The sequence below is a fragment of the Dendrobates tinctorius genome, unplaced genomic scaffold (genome assembly GCF_039654945.1).
Source record: "Dendrobates tinctorius isolate UK_male_01 unplaced genomic scaffold, ASM3965494v1 ptg000073l, whole genome shotgun sequence".
NCBI lineage: Eukaryota > Metazoa > Chordata > Amphibia > Anura > Dendrobatidae > Dendrobates > Dendrobates tinctorius.
The window spans coordinates 37398806-37417063 of NW_027361741.1; the positions used below are offsets into that span (position 1 = coordinate 37398806).

The window sequence follows — 18258 nt, forward strand, 5'->3', positions numbered from 1 at the left end:
TCTCCTGGCGGGCCTGCGGTCTCTGTTGGCTGGAGGAGTTGTCCGCCGTATTGAAACGGCAGAAAGTCCGAAAGGGTCGAAACTGACGCCTTAGTGGGGGTCTGCGAGGCTTGGACTGAGGGAGGAGTGAACTCGTGCCTCAGGTGGCGTCCTTAATAATCTGGTCCAATTGGGACCCAAAGAGGCGCACCCCCTTGCCGAAGGTAGTCTGCCCACGTGGCTATGGCCTTTGCTGCCCAGGATGAAGCAAAGATTGGACACACCGCCGCTGAAGCCGCTTCAAAGGCAGACTTCGCCAGGGATTCTATAATCCTGTCATTAGAATCCTTTAGGGACGCCACGCCTGAAAGCGGGAGAACAGTGTTATTGGATAGCCTGGACACGGGCGGATCGACCGAGGGAGAGGCCGACCAGTTGTCCGTGAGCTCCTTAGCAAATGGGTAGAGTATGCCGAGACGTTTTCCCTCTTTGAAAGCGTCTGGTCGGATCCTCTTTCCTTGGTAAAAATTTTCCCAAACTCAGAATGGAAAGGAAAAACCCTGGAGGGAGTTTCTGCCCGTCTGAACGAAACCTCCTGATCTGAGGATTTCGCAGGGGAGTCAGCAATATCGAAGGTATGATGGATCGCAGCAATGAGGTCCTGCACTGTGACCTTCATGCTTGCATCCTGGTCTGAATCCAGCTCTAAAATCCCCTCAGATGACCTGTCCGAAAGCGCTTCCCCTGACTCGGGAGAGGAGGCCCGAGAGGGAGGCTGGTGAGAAGGGCTATGCGGTGAGATGGGACTAGGAGAGGATTCCGGCTGGGAATCTTGCCTGGGTCTTTTGCGACTACCGCTGGCTGATTCAGATGGAACAATTTGGGACCCGCTTGGCCCTCCTGAAGAGTCCAGGGGCAACTTATCAAGAACAGCCACCAGGGACTGAGACACCCTGGTGAGGTCTGCCACTGATTGAGATAGCGAGGAGGCCCAGCCAGGCATGGGGGGGGCTCACTCTCACCTGGGGCCGCAGATGTCTCCTGGACGGCGTCAGGCTGAATTGCATTGCTACAATCCAGGCAGAGGGGAGTGGACTGGCCTGAGGGAAGTTTGCGATTGCACGAAGAACATGCAAAGTACTTGACTAAAGTGCAGGGGGGGGGGGGGGGCGGTAGAGCGGGTACGATCAGACTTAGAGTTAGACATAGTGAAAAGCTGAGGTAATGCCGGAAGGTTGGGGGACAGAGGGCGGAGAAGGGTCAGTCTGCAGTGCAGAGCTACTCAGGGAAGGGGGGGGATGCCCAGCAACTTTGAGCTGCCTATAGCCTTGTGGCGACTGCGAGCAACCGCAGCGCCTACAACCGGGGTTCCCCTGTGACCATTGAAGAGGCGACCGTCGGGAATGGGCAGCCAGGTAAATAAATAAAAAAAAAAAAAAAAAAAAAAAAAAAAAAAAAAATCACCCATCCACGATCCATTACCTGTCTGAAGAAGTCTTGCGTCTCATCCAACCGACAGGCTCTGGTAGGCGAGTGGGAGGGAGACTGGCGACAAGGACCCCTGGAGTCGCTGGCACGTCTTGGTGTCGGCGTCCGTCTGGCTGGTCCTGCCGCGGAGAACTGCAAGGATACGGGGTGGCAGTACATGCCGTACTTGCAGACTCCATGTGGGAGTACAGATGTGACTTTTCACTCTGCATCCCTCCGTAGAACCTGAAAAGGAACGACGCACGACGAGGTAGATATGGGTCTAATGAAAGACCCGTGTCCACCTCCTACTGACACTAAGCTAAACTGAGGAATTCTCTGCCGGTCGGTGGGGTGTACACTGCAGAGGAGGAGCCAACTTTTTTTTGTGCATAGTGTCAGCCTCCTAGTGGTAGCAGCATACACCCAAGGTCTCTGTGTCCCCCAATAAGGCGAACGAGAAAAGTGCATTACCAGTAAGTAATCTGGCTTTTTACCCTTTGTCACGACAGCACCCACTGGAGAGATTTCCAGAGACCATCAATGGGTCTGTAGTGATTATAGAAGGTAGAAGGAGCTGACCACGTTGCCGCTTTATATATGGCTGGAACATCACCCCTCTTGGCCTGGGGCGGATGCCATTGCTCTAGTAGAATGTGTTCTGATGCTCTTCGGAGGATTTTCATTAATTGCGGAGTAAGTTAATCGGATGGCGTCCCTGATCCATTGGGATAAGGTGCTCTTTGTGATTCCATACCCCTTCTTGCAGCCCTGAAAGGATATGAACAGAGCCCTACACTGCCTCGGTACCATTACACTTAGCGATGCACCAGCGATCCCGACAACGATATGGATCGCTGGTGCATCGCTAAGTGGTCGCTAGTGAGCTTCTACACAGGCAGATCTCACCAGCGACATCGCAGGGGTCGCTACTTACCTGTCAGACGCGTCGCTCTTCGGCACCACAGGAAGCCCAGCAGGAAGTGCCCGATGAGAAATGATCCAGGACCTTCTCGCGCGACCAGCGATGAGCAGCGGGGGAGCCGGTCGGATGCAAGTATCACATGTAGTGATAGCGATTATTGCTAGCGATAACTCACAAAATCGGTGACTTTACAGCGATATTGCTAGCCATATCGCTATGTGTAACGGGGGCTTTACTCCTAGACCTTTCGATGATTTTAAATACTATTCTCCTAACATCCCGGGTGTGAAATTTCTGTTCTTTGGGAGTGGAGGGATCCCTAAAGAAAGTGGGGAGAAGTATCTCTTGTGATCTATGGAATCTTCCCAATACCCTAGGAAGGTACGAGGGGTCTGGTTTTAAAACCAACCTATCCTGAAATATCAGTAGGAAGGGTGGATCTATGAATAGAGCTTGAAGGTCACCAACTCTCCTAGCAGATGTTAGTGCTACTAAAAAGGCCGTTTTGAGTGACAAGTATTTCACAGATACTGTATCTGTTGGCTCAAAGGAACGTCTAGGACCAGGTTTAAGTCCCAAGGAGGGACCCTAGGTATGTGAACAGGAGTAATCCGTTCACAAGCCGTGATCAATCGGGACACCCATTTATTTCCTAATATATTATAGCCACAGAGGGCCCCTAGTGCTGATACATGGACCTTTAACGCATTCACTGATAGACCCAGTTGTTTCCCTCTTTGTAGAGATTCCAAAACAGGCACCAACGTAACTTCTGTAGGATTAGAGGTAAGGAACTGCATGGCATTTTTCCTTATTTTGGTGGTAGACTGCTTCCTGCTCTGCAGGAGCGTACCAGTGACTTTCCGAGAATCCCCTTGATATTAGTAGCTGCCTCTCAAATTCCAAGCAGTCAAGTGTAGGCTGTCCACTTGAGGGTGGGAAAAAAAAAAAAAAAAAAAAAAAGATTTTTGTGTACTCACCGTAAAATCTTTCTCTTAGCCTCTAATTGGGGGACACAGAACCATGGGTGTTATGCTGCTGTCCACTAGGAGGCGACACTATGCATAATCTGAAAAAGATTAACTTTGGCTCCTCCTCTGCAGCATACACCCCTGGACGGCATCAGCCTTCTCCAGTTTTGTGCAAAAGCATGAGGAGGAACGTAACCAAACAACATAACCATGCCTGTGAGAAGGCTACTATGTACGAGCTCAAAGAACAATATGAGAACTCAACCGTAAACAACGGCCCATAAGGGCAACAGGGTGGGAGCTGTGTCCCCCAATTAGAGGCTAAGAGAAAGATTTTACGGTAAGTACACAAAAATCTCCTTTACTCTGTCGCCTCATTAGGGGACACAGAACCATGGGACGTCCCAAAGCAGTCCCTGGGTGGGAAGCAATGGACGAATAATGTGCTAGCAGGTCCCTAAATTTGGGGCACTGCCGCCTGCAGAACCAGTCTAGCCAGGCTCGCATCCGCTGAGGACTGGGTATGAACACTGTAGTGTTTCGTTAACGTGTGTAGGCTAGTCCAAGTGGCCGCCTTACACACTTGTTGTGCCGAAGCCTGATGCCGAATGGCCCAGGAGGCCCCTACTGCCCGTGTAGAGTGCCGTGATACCGGCCGGAAGAGGAGAACTGTTAAGTCGGTAGGCCTCATGTATGGTGGACTTGATCCACCTGGCAAGGGTAGCCTTGGAAGCCGGCAGTCCCTTGCGACTACCTTCTGGAAGAATGAAGAGGGAATCAGACTTCCGGAAAGGTGCAGTCCTGGACACGTAAATCCGCAATGTTCTGACGAGGTCAAGCGTATGCAGAGCTTTCTCCACTCTACGAACCGGAACCGGGCAAAGGGATGGCAGTGAAATCTCCTCATTGAGGTGAAAGTTGGACACAACCTTCAGAAGGAAGGATGGTACCGTGCGGAGAACCACCTTGTCCTGGTGAAAGGCTAGGAAAGGCCGTCTGCAGGAAAGTGCTGACAATTCCGACACTCTGCGTAACGAGGTGATCGCCACTAGAAAAACCACTTTGAGACAGAATGGAGAGTGGAACTCCTCTAAGAGGTTCGAAGGGTGGAGCTTGCAATGCTGTCAGGACCAGATTGAGGTCCCACGTATCCAGCGGACGTTTGTAGGGAGGAACCAATCGGGAAACTCCCTGGATGAAAGTCCTTACTTGCGGTTTAATAGCAATGCGCTTTTGAAAAAGGACTGAAAGCGCCGACACCTGACTCTTAAGCGAGCCTAAGGATAGCTTGGCGTCTAGGCCCGATTGAAGAAAACCTAGTCCCTTCGGGAGGGAATAAGGGAGTGGGACTTGTCCATGAGATTCGCACCAAGAAAAGAAAGCTCTCCAGGTACGGTAATAGATCTTGGCGGAGGCAGGCTTCCTTGCCCTGATCATAGTTGCAATGACTGCCGGTGAAAAACCTGCCTGGGTTAGAACCCAGGTTTCAAGGGCCATGCCATCAAATTGAGAGCCCCTGAATTCTGATGGAAGAACGGACCTTGAGACTGAAGGTCGTGACGGTCGGGTAGATGCCAGGGGACGTCTGCTGTAAGTTGAACGATGTCGGCGTACAATGTACGTCTGGCGCGATGAGCATGGTTGGAACTCCCTCTTGCTTGATCTTCCTCACGACCCTGGAGATTAGGGGGAGGGGTGGAAAAATGTACCGGAGTCGGAACTGGGACCAGGGCATCCGCTCCGAGCGACCACGGGTCGTGTGTCCTGGCCATGAAATTGGGGACCTTGGTATTGAGATGGGATGCCATTAGGTCCACCTCCGGGGTTCCCCAGCGTTGACAGATATGGTAAAAAAATCTCGGGATGGAGAGACCACTCCCCAGAGTCCATTCCTTGCCTGCTGAGGAAGTCTGCTTCCCAGTTTTCTACACCCGGAATGTGGACCGCAGAAAGTACCGACCTCGTGTCTTCCGCCCAGCGGAGGATATGCGCCACTTCTCTCATCGCCTGGGCCCTGCGGGTCCCGCCTTGGTGGTTCACGTATGCCACAGCCGTGGCATTGTCCGACTGTATCCGTATGTGCGAGGCTGCAAGCAAGTGATGAAAGGCTCTCAGTGCCAAGAGGATGGCCCTGATTTCCAGAATATTGATGGGCAATGTCACTTCCCTCGGTAACCACTCGCCTTGTGCCCTGTGATGTAGGTGCACCGCCCCCCAGCCTGTCAGGCTTGCATCGGTAGTCAGGATCTTCCATTGTCCTGAGAGATCCATTGTCCTGAGAGAAAGGGCTTCCCTCATGTAAGCGAGGTTGGTTTGAGCCACCAATGCAGGGACCCCCTGGTTGACGTCAACCTGAACTCCCTGTCGAGGGAGAAGGGATTCCTGTCCCAAGATCTGAGTATGGCTAGTTGAAGGACCCCGAGGTGAAACTGGGCAAATGGCACTGCCTCTATTGCTGCTGCCATCCGGCCGAGGACTCTCATGGCAAACCGGAGAGATCGAGGAGGACTGCGAAGGAGTGTGCGAACTCCCAGACGGATGGCCTTGTCTTGTCCTTGGGAAGGAGCACCAGGCCCCTGGAGGTGTCGAATAACATTCCCAGGAATGTTAGAGTCTGACTTGGGATAGTCGACGATTTCTGTAGGTTGACTAGCCATCCCAGGCGACTCAGTGTCTCTATTGTGATTGAGACACTGACCTCGCAGTCTTTGAAAGTGGGAGACTTGATGAGGAGGTCGTCCAGGTACGGGATGACTAGAATGCCTCTTGAGTGCAGAACGTCCATGGTGGCCGCCATGACTTTGGTGAACGTTCTTGGAGCCGTGGCGAGTCCGAACGGAAGGGCGACAAACTAGTAGTGGTTTTGGTTGACCGCGAACCTGAGAAACCTTTGGTGGGTGGGAGCAATTGGTATGTGCAGATACGCATCCTGTATGTCTATGGAGGCAAGGTATTCTCCCTGCTCCATGGAAACAATGATGGACCAGAGGGACTCCATGCGGAAATGACGGACCCGTACGTAATTTTTGAGCTGTTTTAGGTCCAGTATGGGTCGGACGCTGCCTCCTTTCTTGGGGACTACGAACAGATTTGAGTAGAACCCTCGGAATCTCTCGTTCGTGGGAACCGGCACCACAACTCCTGCTTGAAGGAGAGAATAGACAGCTTGGTGGAAAGCACGAGCCTTGTCTGGTGGTGTTGGAGGAATAGAAAGGAAGAACCGGTTCAGTGGAGCGGAAGTGAACTCCATCTTGTATCCGGAAGACACTATTTCCCTGACCCACCTGTCTTCTGTAATATGCAGCCAGACTTGCTGGAAGAGTAAAAGTCGGCCGCCTACTGGTGGGGTGTCTTCTGGAGTTCGTGAGTCATGATGAAGCGACATTCTGAGGTTTTCCTCCCTTGGGTTTCGCTTGGCCTGCTTTCAACTGCCAAGACCTGTCCGGTCGCTGCTGCGTCCGTGGGTTGTCCCTGCGTGGAGAGCGGTTACGGTTTTGCGCTGGGCGCGAGACGGACCAGCCCGAGGAATTCCGAAAGGATCGGAATCGCGTCTGGTTTCTTCGTTTAAACGTGCGCTTCGGTTTTAGTTGAGGGAGAGAGGTACTCTTACCCCCAGTGGCATTGGCCATCGTGTCCAACTTTTCGCCGAAAAGTCTTCCAGTAAGATACGGAAGTCGCGTGAGGGACTTCTTCGAGGCCGTATCAGCTTTCCATTCTCGCAGCCAGAGGATGCGTCGGATCGTGATGGCGTTTGATGCTATTCCCGCTACACCTCTTGCGGAATCCAGGGCTGCATGAAGCATGTAGTCTGCTACCACTGCTATCTGGACCGCTTGATCCGAGAGCTCGGGATTTGAAGCTTGAAGACCCTCCTGTAGTTTTTTTGGCCCAAGCCAGGATGGCCTTGGCCACCCAAACTGAAGCAAACGCAGGGCCCAGAGAAGCGCCTGCCGCTTCGAAAATAGAACGAGCCATGCATTCTACTTGCCGGTCTGCTGCGTCCCTGAGGGTTGAGCTATCTGGCAGAGAGAGTAAGGTCTGCGCTGCTAGCCTAGAAACCGGGGGGGGTCCACTTCAGGTGGATCTGTCCATTGTTTGGTGTCTGTCTGTGGGAAGGGGTACTTCGCTTCCAAATATTTGCGATTAGCAAATTTTTTCTCAGGCTGCACAAACTGTTTGGCAAGTATTTTCTCCAACTCATGGTGATTAGGGAAGACCTTAGGTGGTTTCTGAACACTTTCAAAGCAAATCCTATGTTCTGGGACTTCCGGGGCCGACTCTGGAATTTTTAGCACCCGATGAATGGCAGAGATTATGTCCTCAACTAGCGCTGTATTGCTAGGGGGAGAAGGTACCACGGACCTCTCCGTTTCGTTATCTGAGTCGGAGTCACAGATGCCCTCTGAATCCTGTGCCTCGCTAAGGTGATCCCTGGAGGGCGACCTGGGGCAGGGGATCTCTGTGGTAAATTGCACTGTCTGTGACAGGGGACTGCCTAGGAGACCTGGAATGACGCTGTCTCTCCCTGGGGGGCGGGGGGGGAGGAGAACGACTCAGGTGATCGAGACCTGTGGGTCCACTTATGTCTGTGAGTCGGAAGCAGCATGTTCCTGAGACAAGCTGTCCGTCTGTCCGTTTGCTGTGTAACGTCCATAGCCGGGGCCCGACTCTGCAGAGCTTGGCTTGCAGCAATGTGGCAGTTAGGTTGTCTATGGACTGTGTCATAGACTGGCATCTGAGTTGCCCATTCCGGCGTGGCCTCTGACACTGAAGCATCAGTAGGGACTCCCTGGGTTCTGACCCAGAGTTCTGGATGCAGTCCTGGCAGTGCGGATACGTGCTGCCACTAGGGAGCGTGGCTTTGCAGGCTGTGCAGAATGCATAGAAACATTCCTGCCTGGTTCTCTTCCTTGAGCCCGGCATAGTGTACAGAGGCTGGCTATCAGGGATCGTACAGGGGTGGCTACGCAGAGGGAACCCACAGAGAGCTTTCTAGGAAGTATGGATTCACAGTTGAGTAATGAGAACCCAGCTGTGAGCTTACCCCACCGGTGTGCCCCTAGGTCCAGCGCCGACAGATCCCAGTTCTGTGCCCCCCGGAGACCGCTGTGATGCTCCTCTCCTGGATCTCATCCAAAAAAAAAAAAAAAAAAAAAAAATGGCCACCGGGACGCTGAGGAGAGGGAGGAGGGGGCGGAGAGCTGAAAAGGGCGCGCTGGGCTGTGTAAAAACGCGCCCTTTCTGCCTCAATCCGCCCCTCCTATGACACTCCAGCGTGTCATTTTAGTCATCTGGGGGGGCGGTGAAAAGGCGTCGGCTTCGGCTAGGCCGAAGCCGCGGTCTAAATTAGAGGCCTGATGCCCAGGAGGGCTCCAGAGCGGTGCGGTAATTTGCACCAACCCCCCCCCCCCCCCAGAATGGTCAACTGGATAGCAGTGGGGGTAGCAGGGACGCAGAAAAGCCCTGTCTCTGCTGTGCCATACCAGTCGGCACCCTCCCCCGGCCCAAACAGGATCCCTCAGCTGGTCTGGGGTCCCTGAAAGCTGCGGAATGATGCCTATTCTCCGACCCTACCTGAGGCGTCTCAACCTAATGCCCCCCACAGGGGATTAGGGAGGGTGCGTCTGTCACCATCATGGGGTCTTCATCCTCGCCTCAACCCAGACCCCAAAGGGTGGGGGGGGTTGAGACTCAACTTCGGACCAGTACCCGCAGGACTGGGGAAGGAGCGACATGGGGAACAGCCATCTCAACTTCAACCGGTCACCCCTAAAAAGGGGGCCAAGGAAGGAGCCATGTCGGGAGTTTCGCTGGAGACCCACTTTTCTACATCTGTTCCTGACAAAAAAAAAAAAAAAAAAAAAAAAAAAAAAAAAAAGAGGTGTGCCTCCTTGCGACACTAGGCAAAAACTGGAGAAGGCCGACGCTGTCCAGGGGGTGTATACTGCAGAGGAGGAGCCAAAGTTAATCTTTCAGATTATGCATAGTGTCGCCTCCTAGTGGACAGCAGCATAACACCCATGGTTCTGTGTCCCCCAATGAGGCGACAGAGTAAAGGGAATTAGACCTACTGGTAATTCTGTTTCCAGTAGTCCCTCAGGACAGCACCATGGAGGAAGTCCTCCCTTGACCTATAGCGGGACAGGATCACAGAGGTTAAAAGGCCCCTCCCACCTCCACCCTCTAGTGTTTTTTCAAAGTACCACCGAGGATGGATGGAAATGGTCTACACGCCCTTACAAACACGTATATAAGACCATTTAACAGCTTCATCTTAGTCTCGAGCCATGGCGACCTGACGGACGAACGATCTGCCAGAAGATTAATCCCATGTAAGCCTAAAGCCAAAACATAAGGGAGGGAATTAAGGGTGCTGTCCTGAGGGACTACTGGAAACAGAATTACCGGTAGGTCTAATTCCTTTTCAATTTTGTCCCTCTGGACAGCACCATGGAGAATATCAAAGGAAAGATCCCAGGGTGGGTACAGAAACTCAAGGACCAAAGTCCCAGGCAAGAACCAGGCCAGATATAGAAATGATCTGAAAGATCAAAAGAAATCTAGATATCTAAAGAAATCCGCAAAGATAAACACCGTAGTGAGTGTCTGATCTATGTCTATAATTGCCAATTTCAGTATGAATGTGATAAAAGTATGCAGCAGAAACAAAAGTGAAAACACACCACTTGTATCCCAATACCAATAACGAACCGCAGTGAATTATAGTTTTGACAGATACTTATAAACACCGCTGCAACAGAATAGGTTTAAAAACCTTATTGCCCAGCAAAGTATGGTGATAGCCACATGCAGCGGACTACTGGTCTGTACAGTCCTCATGGTGTTGTGGCTGTGGCTAACAACAAAAGACTGTTCCTTCATCGGTCCTCCTGGGCTCAGGTTAAACCCTGGTTAGAGATCAGCTTACCATAGAACAAGGAAACCTGCAAGACAGACCGTGGACTGCGGGAAGATCAAACCAGTAACAGTTAGTACATGGATAATGGCAGAGTAATTGGGATGCACATATATTACTCATCCAGGAGATCACGTCTATTCCGAATCCTTTGATGTCTAAACCCCAAGTAAGGGTTTTATATATTCTAGAAACTAAGAAAATACGCCATCTGGCAGGTAATATCTCCTACCATTACCAACATCAGGCTTCTCATTAGAAGCACGGAAAGGGAAACGTGGATCACCACTGTTTTACCTACAGCATGTTAGACACAGGGGAGTCTGGAATCGATGAAGTGGTGTTGGTGGGGGTCGTTAGTAAAAATCCTCTGATACGAGAGATTATTTCAAACTGCCTCTATACGAGTCATTAGTCCAAATGTTATACAAGTCAACCTATCTAGCCATCTACACACATATACCCACATAGCCTAAAAGGCAATCTTCTCAGTGACATTTATACACCCAGACTGCCATGGTGGGAGTAACCATACCCTATAGCTAGAGAGTAGTTTTCTCCCCATCACAGAGGGGGATTATCTACTGTGAGGCAATGGGACTATGGACTGTAATGGTTACCGATTCTTTATCTCCGGAGCCCTAACTGCTGTAAGAACAGTGGGTGTGGGATCATATGCCACCTGACTCAGTGCTGCTTTTTCCCCAACAAGGTACAAAGGCAGTGATGCAGTCCCTGGTAAACATAATACAATAGACTTATGTGACTAGAATCAAGGCAACTAGTCTGATTGCTGTATGTGGAGCTGAGAAGGATTCTGTCCTTCACCCTCCTGGGATTTACTGCTCCCAGGACAGTAGTATGTCCTTGTAGGATGAACCCAAAGATGTATGTATCCCTTTAAAGCCAATTATGAAATAGACTTGCTTTTAGCACTCAAGGCAGTAGCTCTGTTCCAGACAGAAGAAATGCTATTATACTAGGCCAATTCAAGCATAGGTGGGGTTTTTTGCTATCCCGGATGCCAAGAATGAAGCAACTGAAGTTGGATCTGGGTCCAAAACTCAAGGACTCTGGGCCAGAGACAAAATGAAAAGTGGTAGGCCAACAATACAGGGTGCGGCCACGCAACAAGGCACAAGTCAGATGGTCCAAGCCAGAGGCACAAAGCCACAACGCCCGAAGTACTATGAAGCACTATGAAACACTAATGATACACCATGAGGCACAGGGGCACCAAAGCACCGTGATGCCATCTGATGCACCGAAGCATTATGACGCAATCTGATGCATAGAGACGCTATGAAGCACTATGATGCCATATGAAGCAAAAAAAGCACTTATGAAGTGCTATGATGCATAAAGCCACTAGGAAGCACTCCGATGCAATATGATGCACAAAGGCTCGATGAAGCACTAATGGAATATCATGCACGAAGGTACTATGATACAATATGATGCAGAGGCACTGTGAAGCACTATGATGCAATATGATGCGGAGGCACTATGATTAAAATGTGCACAGAGGCATTATGAAGAACTATATAGCAATATGGTGCAGAGGCACTGTGAAACACTATGGTGCAATATGATGCACAAAGGAACTATGATGCGATATGATGCAGCATCACTGTGAAGCACTATGATTCATTATGCAGAGGCACTATGATGCAATGATGCGCAGAGGCCCTATGATGCCATCTGATGCATAGAGGCACTATGACACCATAAGGTGCAACCTGATGCACTCAATATAATGCCTAGAGGCACTAGGATGCAATATGATGCAGAGGCACTGTGAAGCACTATGATGCAATATGATACATAGAGGCACAATGATGCAATATGATGCATAGGGGCACTATGAAGCCATATGGTGCAACCTGATGCACTCAATATAATGCCTAGAGGCACTATTCTGATGCAATATGATGTACATCATATACTATAGACTATACTATTGGACCAGCCGCCCGATCCCCCTGGGCCCCGTCAAACATTCACCTTCTATCTTCACTCCTCATGGAGCAACCCCTCATACAACAGTCCCCTTTGGGACAGGAAAAACACTGGAGGGTGGAGGTGGGAGGGGCCTTTTAACCTCTGTGATCCTGTCCCGCTATAGGTCAAGGGAGGACTACCACCATGGTGCTGTCCGGAGGGACGAAATGGAAAAGGGCCTTGGAAGAGTAGAATGGGGATCAAAGGGAGGACCCAGGGGTCTGATATCGACATTGTTTGTAGCCATGAGAACCATGGTCTCTTGGGTCAAAAGGGTGCCATTAATATTATCCTCACCCTGTCCTCTGATTTTCCAAATGACTTCTAGTAGTAGCGTTATCGGCAGGAAGGAATATGCCATGTTGAATTGCCATGGAACCTGAAGGGTGTCCAGCATGTCTGGATGATCCACCAAGGATAGGGAGGCAAATTCCTGTACTTGTTTGTTCAAGGCAGAGAGGTCTATTTGAGGCTGCCGCCACAGAATTACTATGTCTTTGAAGATGCAATGATTTAGGCACCACTCCTGCTGCCGTAGTGTATATCGACTTAAAGAAGTCCACTTGATGGTTTTCTCCCTTGATGTGGAGGGCAGAAAGGGACAACAAATACTTTTCAGCCAGGGTTAAGATTTTTGCTACAGAAGACAGTCTCTGATGAGTACCTCCCTGTCTGTTTAAATATGCCACTGTGGTGGTGGTGTCCAATAAAATCCTGACATGTTTTCCGCGAAGCTGTGGAAGAAAATCATGTAAGGCACAATCTACTGCACTTAGCTCTTTTAGGTTAGATGAATATTGGAGTTCCTCTTTATTCCACCTCCCCATCAATGGGGGCTAGCGTCGGTGGTTAAAGTATGGGATGGTGATAGTGCCCATGGAACACCCCCGGCCAAATGGTTACTATCTAGCCACCATACTAGAGAAGTCAAGTCTTACTGGGATAAGGTTATCTTCTTCACGAGGTGACCACAAAGCAGTCTTTCCTCTTGGAGAATGTGATGTTGCAGTGTGCGAATGTGATATTGGGCCCACTTAACTGCCGGGGTACAAGAGGTGAGGGACCCCAACAATGACATTGCTTCTCTCAGAGACATGCGTGGTCTGTCCATTGCTGCTCTAACCTTGTTTTTAATGAGCAATATCTTTACCTGAGGAAGTAAACACCTTTGGGTCATGGAGTCTAAATGGAACCCTAAAAATGTCTGGAGGGAAAGTGGGATAAGTCTGGACTTCTGGAAGTTGATGATCCAGCCTAGAACCTAGAAGGATCCGTCGCCCCCTTCACTCCATTAAATAAAAAATTTACAGAAATAAAACAAAGATTGAAAATAAAAACGTTGGGGTCTGACACTAGACCCAAGTGCCTCCTACAGACACCAAGCAAGAACTGGCTCAATTTCAGCCAGCAGGAGGGTGTATACTGCAGAGGAGATAATCTTTATGTTGACCTAGTTTCCTCCTAGTGGCAGCAGCATAACACCCATGGTCCTGATAGGAGGCATAGGAGAAAGGACTTTACCACAAAAAAAAAAAAACACTGTATAGCACAAGCCTTAAAAATCAGAACAAATATTCTCCAATATACAGACAAGAAAAAACATAGGATACCTGATCGCTGCATCATTGCAAGTTGGAGATGATTTGCTGGTCGTTGATTAAGAAGCGGATGCCCGGTCTGTGCCAGTGGGTAGAACTGCTGACCAAGGACCGATGGAGAGAGAGCATGCAAATCAATACCTGAAGGCAGGAGACCTTAAGAGCAAAAGTTAAAAAAAAAAAAAAATTGATTAAAAAAAATTAAATCGTGCATCACAATAGGGAACCAAAAACCATGGAAAAGGTAACCCAACATTCTCCTGAATACCATGTTGCAGTAGTATGAACATGTAACTTGATTGAAGTGCATAATACAACACCAAATTGAGACCAGCTCATAATAAAATAGGCTATTCACTCATACACAATATAATCTACTCAGACAGTGAATAAACCAAAATAAGACAATATAAAATGTAGAATTTTTTATTATTAAAATTTAAAGGACATAAAAAGAGGTAAACCAAATGACAAAATATGCAAAGCCACAGCACAATAATTGTGGTGGGTACTAGGACACAGTTACAACCTCATATTTCAGCAAAACCCCATAATAACCTATACATTCATTTCAAGTAAATATTGCAAACATGCATTATATATGAAGAGGCAAGAAAGATTGTGCAAGAAAATATATTAAAAATACCAATAGTCCGTACCCCGTGGCTCCTGTAACACCGCACGTTTTGCCTAGTCGCTTTCTCAAGTTGACCCAGTTTTTTGTGGCAAAATTAGGTGCCTCGGGCTTTTACTCGGGTCGGCTTATACTCAAGGATATACAGTAACAGAACAGGCGAAACGAAATTGGACTTCTTACAAACACATGGTTTGCTTCTCTCAGCTCTGCTGTATTGCAGTCTGCCTATGAAATGGAACCTGGAGCCGAGAGGAACCTGCAGATGTGTCAGGTATAATCACACACAGCTCTGCAGTGACATCAGGAGAGCAGAGGGCAGCCATTACACATCACACTGGTAACTATCCCTTCATGTAAAATAAGCTCTGGAGGCAGTGTTATCTTGCAGCCACCATCTGCCCCAGAGCCTGGAGGAAGAGGTCATTTATATAAAGTCATAAAAGATGCCTCAAAAAGGCTTCTGGTACGAGGAATACAGATTGGACTGTTTTCAGCATTCTATAACCTGTATGCTCATAGTTTAGATCAGTCAAATGTGGTGACAGGCTCCTTTAAAATTTTACAGGTGCAGTATACTGACCTGCTTGCAGAAGAGAGAGATGTTGTGGAGGTACACCCTGTGCCAACATCTTCTGCACCAAACCGGGATGCAACTGGTGGGATGGCCGAACTGGTACAACAGGTACTTGGTGGAGAGGGCGTAAAAAGGATGCTCCGGGAACTGAGGAAGTCATAGTTGGCGTTTGCCTCCCAGAAGATTTAACCCGACATTCTTGATCTTTGGTGTAGCGATTCTGGTGGGGTAGTGGTGGTGTACACCCAGTGCGTTGAGAGTTGGGAAACCTGGTTCCCAGGACTGGAGAGGTGCCTTGGACAGCATTCTCAGATAAATGACCAGATAAGACTCCATCTGTTATCACATAACGAGTAGGGGTAAGAAAAGTTTAGCAGAAAGCTACTGTATTCAGTGCCCAGGTATGCAGCATAGTTTAATTACCTTCCTGCAACCTTCTCCCATCTTCTTTGCCCTGGGAACTCTGCTTTCCAGAAGGGGTCTCATCTTTGCTCTTCTCCTTGCTTTCATACATTTTACGGATAACTGAGGTAGGTGTAAATGATGGGGACAGCTAAAAAGAAAGCAAAATGGTCATTAACAAAACCTGGAAAAATAAAGTTGTTTTAGTCTAAGTGTCCATTTCTCTGTAGTAATCACTACATGTTTTTACACTTGTGGCATTATCTAACATGGGTAACAATCATTACTTTGAGCAAGTGGAAAAGAGTTCAGCTTTAAGTCAGTTATTAAAAGGTTATTATTCCACCACACTTACCATGCTAGTAACAGGAGCTCCAGGGCCTGGAGATACAGCCGATGCACGCATGTTGCCTACGGGAGATTTATTTATTCTTTGCGGCGGTCTAAGTATAGAAAAGTAAAAACAGCCATCCCTTAAGACCATGGAAACCACAGCTTAATACTTGACATGTTCAAGTCTTACACTGACCTGATACGAATACCATCCCTTCCTTTATCCATCTGCATTTTGCTATAAACCGATGGATAGTACCCAGCAGTTGGGAAGGCAAGATCATGGGGTACCAAGCCTTCCAACACAGCCTGCTGCAACTCCATTGGACTAACCTTTTAAGAGGACAAAAAAAAAAAAAAAAAAAGTCAGTACAAATATTTCTGTACATGAGACAATAGTTTGCACCTTGATAATTCATCACCAGGGTATATATTGTACATACACAGCCTTACATGAAATAAACTTTTCTAATGGCCCAACAAAAGTTTCTCTGTAGTTGCTGGATTGTCCAGTCATATATAAATTAAGTTTAAAAGGGGTTTTGAGGGGGTCCAACATCTGAGAGCAACATAATCTAGAGGCAGAGAGCCAGTTATGTGTCACTTACTGGGCTGGTTGCTGCAGTTTTGATAATCTCCTGCTGATTAATACATTGATTTTAATCACTAAAGAACTAGAAATGCTGCTGCAATGCAGTCCTCCATATTCCTGAGCTCTGTGTAAACTTGCCCCACCACAAGTTAACAGCTTGCTTCGTACACTGGCAGAAAGTTAAGTCAGTGGTGTGAACAGGGCTCAGTATTTAGAACTGATTGGCTGCAGTTAAATACAGAAAGAAGGACTACATGGCACAAGACAACTAGTCCTATATTGACTCAATGTCAGAAGAGCCAAAATAGAACTCTTCATAGGGAGAAAAAAAAAAAAAAAAACACATGCGTGAGACCCAAATGAAACACACCTGTGCCATTAAAGGGCTGTCAGCCTTCGGCATTCCCATGGAAAACTGTTCTCCTAGGAGTTGCTGATGACCTGAAAAACCTATATACAGAAATTATAGATTAAGCATTTAAGAGTTTAAGTAAAATTGCTAACACATTATATATACACACACATCTCTATATATAAAAGTGAATGTATGTATGTGCATCACCAACCAATCACGAAGCATCTCATTTCACCAGAGCTGGTTAAAAGAAGCCGAGCTGCAATTAGTTGCTATGAGCAAGTTTTCCCACTTGACAACACCTCAGCAGACACTGACATGGTGGGAGAAATCAAGTATCCCCAGAAACATAAGCTCCAGCCATAGTCTGTCCCCCAGAAAGGAGCACATGACAAATGAATCCCCCCCCCCCTCCCGTGCCTATATACCCATCACACATCTTCCATCTCATAGTCACATCTTCCCTCTTAAAGGGATCATTAGTATGGAAGTCAGAGCAAATCCATCCAGCACTTTGGTTTTGACCCCAGGCCTCTCTTAAAGGGATCCCCAGTACAGAAGTTAGGACCGTTCCACTCAGCTCTGTGGTTCTGACTCCAGGGTCTTTAAAAGGGATCATTGGTATGGAAGTCAGGGCAAATCCATCCAGTGCTTTGGTTCCGACCCCAGGCCTCTCTTAAAGGGATCCCCATTATGGAAGTCAGGGCAATTGCCTTCAAATGCTCTGGTACGGACCCCAGGCTTACTTAAGGGATCTCCTGTATGGAAGTTAAGGCAAATCCCTCAGCGCTCTGATTCTGACCCCAGGGTTCTATTAAAGGGATCATTGTTATGCAAGTCAGGGCAAATAAACTCAGCGCTCTGGTACTAAGCTCAGGCTGACAGGATGATGTGGGATATTAGAGGTAGTAGTCCAGCGGCTGTGAAGGGATGATGTGGGATATTAGTGGTAGTTGTCCGGTGGCTCTGGCTGATGGGATGTGGGATATTTGAGGTAGTAGTCCGGTAGCTCTGGCTGACGGGATGATGTGGGATATTACAGTGAATGTGGCCATGTGGAGTGGGCGGGACTCTACACTCTTCCTTATATATAGATATTATAATTTGTTATAACTAACCATAGTTAGTTACTATGCCCGGGCAGCGCCGGGCTCTTCAGCTAGTATATAATATATACATTTATCAAAGACTTTGCTTATGTGAGAAGAGAAAAAAAAAAAAAAAAATTTAAACACAACAATCAAAAATCATCCATCCATAACAGAAAAGTGAAGGCCAGTTCTTTCAGATAACATCCTGCAGAATGCCAGTTACCTAATGGAGAGGGTATTCTAGTTCGAAGATATTCTGCAGAGGAGGCACGTGTAAGAAACATTGGTGGTATTTGAGGAGATGGAGTCCGTTGCCTTAGAAGCGATGCTGTAGGGTCTAGGGCTCCGAGAACATTGGAGGACGGATCAGAAATGGGAGGCCCAAGAAGCTCCTGCTTAAGACAAATAGGCTGACAA

General features: G+C 48.3%; 1 protein-coding gene across 5 annotated transcripts in view; it reads right to left on the reverse strand.

Annotated features, from left to right (window-relative positions):
• Window positions 1-18258, reverse strand: part of EIF4ENIF1 (eukaryotic translation initiation factor 4E nuclear import factor 1) — a 57206-nt gene that overhangs the window by 13440 nt on the left and 25508 nt on the right. For 3 of the 5 annotated variants that reach the window (XM_073582792.1, XM_073582795.1, XM_073582793.1), the window contains 7 exons: window positions 18065-18236; window positions 16766-16845; window positions 16000-16136; window positions 15826-15913; window positions 15492-15621; window positions 15075-15404; window positions 13870-14013 (listed from right to left, as the gene is read on the reverse strand). In XM_073582792.1, coding sequence (XP_073438893.1) covers window positions 13870-14013; window positions 15075-15404; window positions 15492-15621; window positions 15826-15913; window positions 16000-16136; window positions 16766-16845; window positions 18065-18236 — 1081 coding nt within the window. The remainder of the gene's footprint in view (window positions 1-13869; window positions 14014-15074; window positions 15405-15491; window positions 15622-15825; window positions 15914-15999; window positions 16137-16765; window positions 16846-18064; window positions 18237-18258) is intronic. The other 2 variants (XM_073582794.1, XM_073582796.1) reach the window with 1 other exon arrangement.